The sequence below is a fragment of the Mesoplodon mirus genome (genome assembly GCF_964341445.2).
Source record: "Mesoplodon mirus genome assembly, chromosome: 2".
Taxonomy (NCBI): Eukaryota; Metazoa; Chordata; class Mammalia; order Artiodactyla; family Ziphiidae; genus Mesoplodon; species Mesoplodon mirus.
In genome coordinates this window covers 209,339,944-209,350,193 of record NC_138977.1, presented here as the reverse complement: position 1 = coordinate 209,350,193, position 10,250 = coordinate 209,339,944, and the positions used below count along the sequence as shown (strand labels likewise).

The 10,250-nt window shown below is 38.7% G+C and overlaps 1 protein-coding gene across 1 annotated transcript; it reads right to left on the bottom strand.

Moving 5' to 3' along the window:
- Positions 1 to 6,587: 6,587 nt before the first annotated feature.
- Positions 6,588 to 8,918, bottom strand: LOC309796892 (14-3-3 protein gamma). Its single transcript, XM_082610298.1, has one exon. The coding sequence runs from the start codon at positions 8,716 to 8,718 to the stop codon at positions 7,975 to 7,977; it is 744 nt and encodes a 247-aa protein (XP_082466424.1). The 5' UTR covers positions 8,719 to 8,918; the 3' UTR covers positions 6,588 to 7,974.
- Positions 8,919 to 10,250: the final 1,332 nt, after the last annotated feature.

Genomic DNA, 10,250 nt, shown 5'->3' with positions numbered 1-10,250 from the left:
TATATGTGAGACCATAAGATGTGGATTATCTTCAGGGTATACAAAAAACCCAAAGAACCAGGAGTCAAATAACAACTTTGAACCTGCTAATGATACTTAGGTAAATCTGTAGTCATGACTTTTTAAGAGGTGCTTGATAACAAATATGTTATTCTTTATCCTCTACATTCTGATTCTATTTATTTCCTTTAATCTTAATTTCAAATTTTGGCTTTAAATATAAAGAGCCAGTGCATCAAAACACAGAGTTTATACAACTACTAAGTGAGAAACAAAATTCATAATAACTTAAGGACCAATTTCTAAGCCAAAGGCATTAATTTTAAGGAGTTAAAGGGAAAAAGAATCAGGAAAAAGTGATCAGGGTTTGGAAGCTTGTGTTCTCTAAACAGTAGACTTCACACTGTGAAGTAGTTATTTCACACATACACATACTTCCCAAGATGATAGAAACCAGATAGAAATATCATTAAGGTTTAGGGCATCACAAAACAGAACTGCAGGAGATAGTCCCTTATAGAGAAACCTTATGTGCTACATTGTCTGAGTAGCAGAATGTCAAAGTCTGAAGGAGCTATCTAGGCAGGGGGATATGGCACCTTCCCATATAGTCTTGCTCAAATTCTGCATCTGCAAAGACTAGGCAGAGTGGTTTGGCACTGGGGATGGAGGCGAAGGGTGGGGAAATGGACTTGAATGTACCATATGACAGAAGTCTGGGTAGAAGCTGTCTCTGAGGCCATTCCACTTAGGAAGCAACTAGTTAATGTTTATTTTTAGCAGCAGAGACTTTACTCCTAAGAATATATTTCTAGTCATCTAATGACATCTACGTGGTCCAAACAGAAATACTGCCTTCGGAATCATGGGTGTGATTCATACTATGCAATGCATTACTCTTTGGCAATGCTGAGCTAAGGCAAGCAGTGTGAACAACCACAAACTCATTGAATCACAATATAATAATTTAATTCTTTATGCATTCAACAGCATTATGCTCCCACTGTGCAAATATCGGAATTTTGTTAGGCATGAAAGATATAGGGAAGAATAAAATTTTATTCTCACTCTTAAGACAGAGAGCCCAACAGGTCAACAAGTCAGAACTTAACTTTTTCTGGGCCCTAGACCCTTCCTAGAATCTGAAGAAACTACAGGCTCTCTCACTAGAAGATACCTCACTTATATTTGCCCTGGAACTCTAGCACATTTCAGGGGATTTCCTATTAAGGAAGCATAAAATATTTTGTAAAAGTTTGGCCATAGAAATATGATTTGAGAATAATGAGGTGGTGTCCCTAATACTCCTTAGGAATAAGAAAGTGTTCCCTAGAGATATCTCCTAAAGTGAGTCTTAAAGTATAGGTAAGAGTTAGCTGGATGAGGAAGGGTATAAGGAACATGCTTAGCAGATAGAGCTATAATGAACAAAGACACAGAATCTAACAACAGCACAGCAGGCCAATTAAACTGGTGAAATAAATATAGGCTAGGGATGGGGGAGAAGGAAGTCAAGTCACAGTTAACTTGTTTGTTATGTAAAAATATATAGTTCAAATTATTTTTATCAGTTCAGAATTTTGATCTAGTGAAATTTATACAGAATTCTAGTTTATGAAACAGATTTTTAAAAAATAGAGTTTCTGTTGTTGAATTGGTGTGTGTTTCAGGGAAACACCGTATTTATCACATAAAATTGCTATCTATGGAGGGATGAGGTTAACTTATTTTTTTTTAATACATCACACTGTTGACCTTGTGGCATGGATTTGAAGGAAATGATTGCAAATAGAAACTAGGAGGCTCTGGTTGTAGTTTAGTCAAAAAGAGGTAAGGACCTGGAGTATCTCTATCCTTTACCCATTTTTTTTAAGTGAAAAACTAAGTCAGACAGTACATCTTTCCTTCAGTATTTAAAATCTTATATTTCCTGTAAAATGTCGATCTTCAAGTCTTTAATAGCTCAAATCTGTAGAAGCCTAAAAATGAATATCTGAGTCCTCAGATTAGCTGTATAAAGGCCACTGTTGAAGGCCAAAATTTGGCTGTTTTCCATGACAGGAGACCCTAATTTGAAAATCTGTTAATTTAACTTCTAGCTTAAGATAATACCAATTTTAAGTGAGATTGGAAGAAGAAAATAATAAATTTATAGTCATTATATTTAATGGCAAGAACTAGGTTTAATAACACTTCTAATCAAGTAATAAGAATGTTGTAACAAATTTTAAATTATACTTTCCTGATCAGTAAAGTTTGTTTCACTCTTTGAAAAATCTGTTTCATGTATCTGGTCTATAACCTGCTGGATTAAGGAATCCAAGTTCACATTACCAGCTCACCATATCTTCAGTCATATTCAAGCATATCTAAATCCCAGTAATGAACCCAACCTAGACTCAAACTGCAGCTTCCCCTGTCTCACGACCCCATCCCCACACTCATCTTGATATAGCCCTTACATAATATAGTACATTCAATGATATTGTTGAATTGAGAAGTTGGCTCCTTAAATAGTTGATTAATAAATCCATCATATTGAGATTCCAATCTCAAATCATGTTAATGATTACTGGAATACTTCATTTCATGTAATATATGCATGACACATTCTTGAAATTCACATAAATTGGTTTTCTGAATACAAAATATTTTTAATGAACTCTGAAGAAGGTTGTGGCACATCCTTTGGGGAAATAAATTCATTCTTCCTAAGTTATATAATTCATAAATTATTTTTATAGGACACTTTCTTTTTTCACTGAAGCCAACCCACTGAGATCATTTGGTCAAAAGAACAGGATGGCATGTACCCACACATTCCCATTTACAGTTGAGAGAAGATTGAAATTTGGGTTTATTAAAAGTGGGTTCCTGGAAAGACATTACTAGACACCTCATTTTTTACAACACTTACTTCTACTTTATTCACTTCAACAGCCTACACAATGATTCCTTCAAAACTACAAAGTTAAAATAGTCCCTGGATGTTAAGTAGTAGATCTACTGTAAACTACTACTATTTTTTCTGTCATTTTGTATGTGAATTAGAAAGATATGTTAATTGGAATGTATCCAGAGATTGTGACAAAACTGACAGGAAACTCTCTCCTACATGGAATAATTAATGGAATAAAAAGTGTTTAGCTTAGGGAAGAAAAAGTTCAGTACAGGTGTAATAGCTCTTTAAGAATATCTGAAAGGTTATTTAATGGGAAAAAGGAGCAAGCTTATTCTAACCCTCCAGAAACTAGACTCACATGTAAGAATTAGAAAAAAAAAGGAAAATTAGAACTTCAAAAAAATTTGTTCTAAATGTGAAAAGGCTGCTTCTCGAAGTAATGAGTTTGTAATTAATGGAAATGTTCCAAAACAGCTGGTTAGTCATCTCTCCAGCATCCCTTAGATAAGGAAATGCATCTTTAAGTGCTCCTGATAAATTCCAACTCTACAAGTCTCTGTATGTAGCAGATTGTAACAATGTCCGTAGTATGTCATAGTTTCCTTTATCAAGACATGAAGTCTAGTTCCCATTACAGACTAACTCTGGACTTGGTCATATGACTTGTTTGGTCAATGAGATTTCCAAGCAGAGTCTTGGAAAGAACTTGAGCAGTCAGGCTGGTCCTCTCTTGCTGCTTTTAGAAAACTCTACTGTGTAAACAAGGTCATGCAACCCTGCTAGATGCTGCTGTTAATGCATGGAAGAAATGAGCCACTCCAGCTCAACACCCCCACTGCCACCATCATGACAAATCATACTCCAGCTAAACTGGCATCTGGATATAAATGCATGATTGAACCCAGGATACCACCACCATCTCAGAGAAGCCCAGACAAAATTTCCAATCTACCAAATCTAGAGCTAAAAAATTAGTTACCACCAGCATCCACAGTTTTTTGTCATGCTGCAATTTTTTAAAATTGATCACTATATACAAAGAAAGCTAATCATATAGGGAAATATGTAGTACTTGAGTAAGTGGTGCAGACAAAAAAAAGTAATAATCTTCAGAATGGAGGAGGTCATGGAGTCTTGTGGTTGTCAGGGATTTCTTGAAGAGGAAAGACCATAAATCAGAGCTTGAAGAAAGGGCAGAGTATGAATAAAGGGATAATTAGAAGGTACACAGTGTGGAATATTATGAAGAATATTGGCCCAGTTAGGGTCCTTCGATTACAAGAAGAGAAAGTAACTTTGGTTAAAGTAAAGAGAAAGAGGAATATATTGGAAGGATATGAAGGTTAGGAAAAAGACAATGGAGAATCTGAACAAACAGTCCCTTAAAAGGGAAATGCAATAATAGGACAACTATGAGGATCTGAGTGGCAAGGACTGAAGTACATTCTCTTAAGAATACAATTCATGGTATATATTACCTTCAACCTGTTCTTCCAAAATCTGTCCTTGTGTAACTGCCCAAGATTCAAACTCTTAGGAGAGAAGTTCTGACTTGCCTAGGATGTTCACTCATTCACCTTTGCCTAGAGGAGGAAAGGTATCTCAACTGATAATGCAATGAGAGTCATGTATAATGGAGAAGTGGCTCCAAAGGAAATTCAGGAGATTGTTATCAAAGTAAGGAGAAAGAGGTACTCAAGAAGCAACTCAACTGGAGTCCACTACATGTGATTGTTACAGGTTAATAATAGTTAAATTATAATAATGGCTAATGCCCAATGCCACTTTACGTTGAAATATTAACTCAACCCTAGGAGGAATGGTACTAATATCAAACTTATTTTACAGATATGGAAAGGGAGGCTATGTGATTTATCCAAGGTCACAGAACTATCAATTGGGCAGAGCTGGGACACTACTCCTGGCTGCCTGACTCCAGATTCTACAATGATAGACTTCTATTCTGCCTCTCAAACGTGAAAAACTTGTTCAAGGAAGTAAAATAGATCAGTAAGTCTGGAGGAAAGGTAAATGAGAAAAGAAGAGGTATATATGCAGCATGCAATTCCACATACACAAATTATATATCCACAAATTAGTCTATTTATGGAAAAGGTTTTTTAAAACATTATTTTAGAGGTCAGAAGCAAATCAACAACCTCTATTTCACAAAATTCTGTAAGACTAAATACACACATGCATGCACACTCACTACACGTAATTGGGAGTATGGGGTCTGTTCTTTTATTTTTTTTATTTTATTTTTTTTTTTTTTTCAGATCTGTAAGTTTATTTGCTCAATGTACGACAGCTACATAATGACTCACATTCATGATATTCCATCACTGAGGAAAACTGCTAAGAATGGTCCGTGTGTGAAATAATTCCTTAGAGAAACACGGAGTTGGAAAAATAATCACTGATTAGACCTTAAAAATAGTTCACTGCATAACATGACAAAAAGCACAAAGGCTCATTCAGAGAACATATTCGTTGTTCTCCTACACTGTAATAGTTATAATTTCACCATGACAAACACCAGACATTAAGATTAAGCTAACACTGGTGTTTCTTTTGCTTCCCCCCCAACCCTTAAAAACAAAATATATAACTGCATGTCACTATAGCAACATCCAAAACAGATCCATTTGTTACGGTCACTATTTGGTAGAGCAAACTTTACCCCCGAAAGGAAAAATTAAATTAAGAGAACTTTAAAAACTTTGAAGACTGAATTTTGTCCTAGGAATACATAACACCTACAGTGTAAGTTAATCAATTTCAAGCTACCGTATAGAAGTACAACACAAGCATGCACAATACTGTATCACTAGGGAAACGGAGGGGCAATCATGTCACTGGAGAGACAGCATCATCGGCAAGTGCGTTTCTTTAAAAACAAAGAAAAGAAAAGAAACCATTCAAGCTGCTTAAACATCACGTCTCCCATTCCCTCCGTCAGTTGTAGCCCTCAGATATGGTTTTATCTTGCATTATTCTAAAAAGCAGCCAGAGCCAAAGCTGAAATTTAAAAGAAAAATAGGTTTTGTAATTCCAGTAAATCATTGCCAAATGCTACAAGAAAGGATACAACACTGCTCACTGGACATGAAGATAAATTAAGGAAAACCCCACCAACCCCACCCCCACCCCCGCAAATCTGTTCCCATCCGTGGCGTTGACCCTAGGCCCTTGTCAGGGCACAGAAGCTATAAAGCTCTCTTCTGTTAGTTCTTCTGGTAGGTTTGGTTAGTTGGGACTTCCGCTCTAGCATATGGAGGGGGCCTTCTAAGGAAAGTCATGCTGGGTAACTGTGCCACATTACAGAGCATCGTCACACTCTTCTGGTAACTGCCACATTACAGAGCATCGTCACACTCTTCTGTCTTCACTGTCACCTGGATCCTGGTCAACACGTGCATTTCACAACTGGAAGAGCCATTCTGGTTTTAGCAAAAGCAACTGTCAGGTTTTCCTCAATTACTACTCATCCTCTCCCTGCCTGAATAAAACAAAGAAACAAACAAGTCTGGCGTCATTACCTATCTCAGCAGTTCACGCTGTTACTGACTTTATAAAAAAGGCTGAATGCCCATGCAACAGGTCGTGTGTTAAGACTTATCCAAAATGAGAACCAAGGACCTAAGGCTAACTGAAACAAACTTGTGGAAATTGCATCGTGGTGTCCTTCAATTCTAAAACGTGTACAGATGGCACAAATGAATTTCCAACTTCCATGCTTTCATTAAAAAGAAAAAAAAATACATAGAAAAAGTTTTGGTCAAATAGGAGTTAAGTATTTATTATCTGATAATGATTTTAGTTTATTTTCCTACAACGATTATTTGGGGAAGGAGTGTTTTCAGGGAGGAAAAACTGACACACGAGGCTCCTGAAATTGGACAGAATGTTTATGAATAGAACTCTTCCTTCAGGATTTTTCTACCAGTAAGCTCCTAGCACCTGAATTTTCACACACTGCACCACAAACTTTCTCAAAACGACCGCCAACTTCTACAACCCAGCAGCTTTTCAACCCACCCGAGTGCATGCCCTGGGCACAAGGTACAGTAGGGAAGACTCAGGTGAGGAGTGTGACAGCAATGCAGTCCCTGAGGAAGGAGCTACGGCAGCTGAAGAAAATCAGGATTTCTCTGGAAACATCAGCACAACAAATGACATACAGACCTGAATTTTCTCTATTTGTGTGGTGTTTAACGTTTCTACTAGAGTGATTACTCATTTTTGTGGTGGATTTAAGTTAAGAAGAAAGAAGGACAAAAATCCCACAGCCATCTGCCAAGCACCTATTAAACAAAACCTAAAGTAGCTTTGATTCTCCTCAGGCAAGCCTTTTGGCCTAGGAGACAGATAACAGCAAAACCAACCTGGATGAGGCTGAATAAGGATATAAAAGCCAAAATAAGAAAAGCACACAATCAGTGGCTTGATGTCACATATGGCTGTAATGTAGAAATACTGTAAACTGCAATTTAGTGTTAATACTGTCAACTAATCAGAAACCTCTGAAAACTGGCAAGGCCTAAACCACAAGGATAAATATACCTTATGTTCTAAGTCTATCAGCTTGGGATTTTAACTATTCCATGTCTGGCAGAGTACACCCTGAAGAACAAAATGCACAGCTAAAACAGATGAGCTAGCAAGTACCCAGAACTTAAAAGACAAGAGCGTATGTACATAAAAATCCTTACTGGAACCACAGAACTTATTGAATGAGGGCTATTCCATTTAAGCTTCCTTTTCATCTTAAAACCCTATTTTCTAGCAATAAGTTAAATTAAGGACAGCTCCACTTGCATTCATCTACAGAACAGTCCACATGCCAGTGTGAGGCTGCTATTCCAATACCAGCACAGCTAGCCTGACTTTCCACTAGTGGTATTTTGGCACAAATGTCAAAGAGGCGATCAAAGACAGGACAGGTCGTGGGTTTCTCCCTAGGAAGGTCATCGCTCCCTTTCCCTCCCCCACCCGACCCCCGACTCATGGGAAAAAAATGAAGACTGCAGTAGTAGCATCAGCGTGTGCTGCCAGTCCACCTGGGGGCCTTAATTGTTGCCTTCTCCGCCGTCGTCGTCTTGCTGATCGCTTGTCCAGAGCGTGAGGTTGTCGCGGAGGAGCTGCATGATGAGCGTGGAGTCCTTGTAGGAGTCCTCGTTGAGAGTGTCGAGCTCGGCAATGGCGTCATCAAAAGCGGTCTTGGCCAAGTGGCAGGCTTGCTCTGGGGCATTCTGGATCTCATAGTAGAAAACGGAATAGTTAAGGGCCAGGCCTAATCTAATGGGGTGAGTGGGCTGCATGTGCTCCTTGCTGATCTCATGGGCTTCGCTGTAGGCCTTCTCAGATGACTCCACGACGGTCGCCCTCTTCTCTCCAGTGGCGACTTCGGCCAGGTAGCGGTAATAGTCCCCTTTCATCTTCAGGTAAAACACTTTGCTCTCATACTGGGTCTCACTGCAATTCTTGATCAGGTAGTTATCCAGCAGGCTCAGCACATCCTGACATACGGCCTCCAACTCCTTCTCTATTTTTTCACGGTAAGCACGGACCATCTCTATCTTCTTCTCATTACCATCTGCAGACGTCTTCTGCTCAATGCTACTAATGACCCTCCAGGAAGAACGGCGTGCCCCAACTACATTCTTGTAGGCCACAGAGAGAAGGTTTCTTTCTTCATTGGACAGTGGCTCATTCAGCTCTGTCACGTTCTTCATGGCCGCGGCCATGTCGTCGTAGCGCTCCGCCTGCTCCGCCAGCCGGGCTTTCTGCACCAGTTGCTCGCGGTCCACCATCTTCACGGGCTGGGTCGGGCCGGGCGAGGAGACCGGGGCGGCCTGAAGGGCTCGGAGGGCGGCTGCGGGCGCGGCTGGAGCCCGTGTGCCGGAAGGACCGACCCACGAAGAGAGCGGCTGAGGAGACGGCGCAAAGGCTGCGGCTCGAGCTGCGACCGCGGGACCGGGCGCGAGGTGGCTGCGGCTGCTGTGCGTGCCGCGGGCGGACAACCGGGGTCTGTTCTTTTAAATGTCTACTATCTTCTCATTGAAAATATAGAGAATTCAGTTATTACATATTACCAAAATATTTCATTCCATGTTTATTCATATATTAGAACTCCTATAAAGAAGGTGAGATTACTAAAACAGTGTCATTTTATGTATCTCATCAAAATATTGAATAGAGTCAAATAATTAGAAGCTTAGTCAAGCATAATACATGGTTAGCAGGTGATGGTGTAATCAATCAAATACCACCCTACCTTTGTGCTTGCATATCAAGACACTGTGCTTGCAAATAGAGTGGATAGAACTGATCAGTCTTGATATAGGCAAAGAAAACAAAGCCTTTAAAGAGGGAGACTTCACAATGTGGCAGTCATACCAACACAGCAAATGACTGCAGTAATAATTAGAATTAGTCAGTCTAAGATCTATGTTACACAGTGTAAGAATTTCTTATATCAAATAAGAAATTTTTACTGGATTGGACTCCAAAAATGGACAAATGTACAATAGCAGAGCTGATGTAAAAATTAGTTTTTCACCAACCATTAAACAAGATCAATGACCTATTGTCTCAGTCTTGCTAGCAGTGAGTTTTCTTTATAGTTTGTGACCTGCATTTTGGACATTCTACTACCAAAGTCAAGGTTTGAATGAAATAGCTAATTTTCACACAAACAACATTGACATGTTTGTCACTAATTGAAAAGTGTAACATTATGTCAAAATGACTTTGTCCTTTAACTCAAAGACTACTCCAACTTTCTGAATTTTCAATATATTCACTTAATGAGTAGTATCTATATTCAGCTTAATGCTTTTAGAGCCAAAACATAGTAGAGACTTGGATGATCTTTATTAAATCCCCACTTAAGATGAATTACCACAAAGCCCTTTGTGTCAAAACACACTTTCAAACTCATTTCCCATAGGAGTGCAAATCTTTTCATTCTCCCCCACATGCACCACCATGAGCATAGTCAGCAGAAGTCCACAAAGTAAAACTGTTAGAGAATTTTAGAGAAGATGGGGTTGGGATGATTTATGGAAAGTGAGTAGCATTAAGTTACATTTTTTCTCTTTTACAAAATTATAGAAAGCTTATCCATAAAAATAAATGTGGAGAATGGATAAATGCAATCATAATGATCGCTTTAATGTCTCTAATATTATTTTGTTCTAGGAAAAATCTTCAGGTTGGGGAGAAATGCCAGGCCTTGTTAATAAAGAAAACAAATTATGGGGAAAATATTCAACTGAAAGAGAGATGACAGAGAGACCATCTAATCTCGATGTATTTTCTATAATGCTTATGAGGAAAAGTG

What these genes read in the sequence shown, in the direction of transcription:
- LOC309796892 (XM_082610298.1), bottom strand. Translation starts at nt 8,718, where the DNA reads ATGGTGGACCGCGAGCAACTGGTGCAGAAAGCCCGGCTGGCGGAGCAG.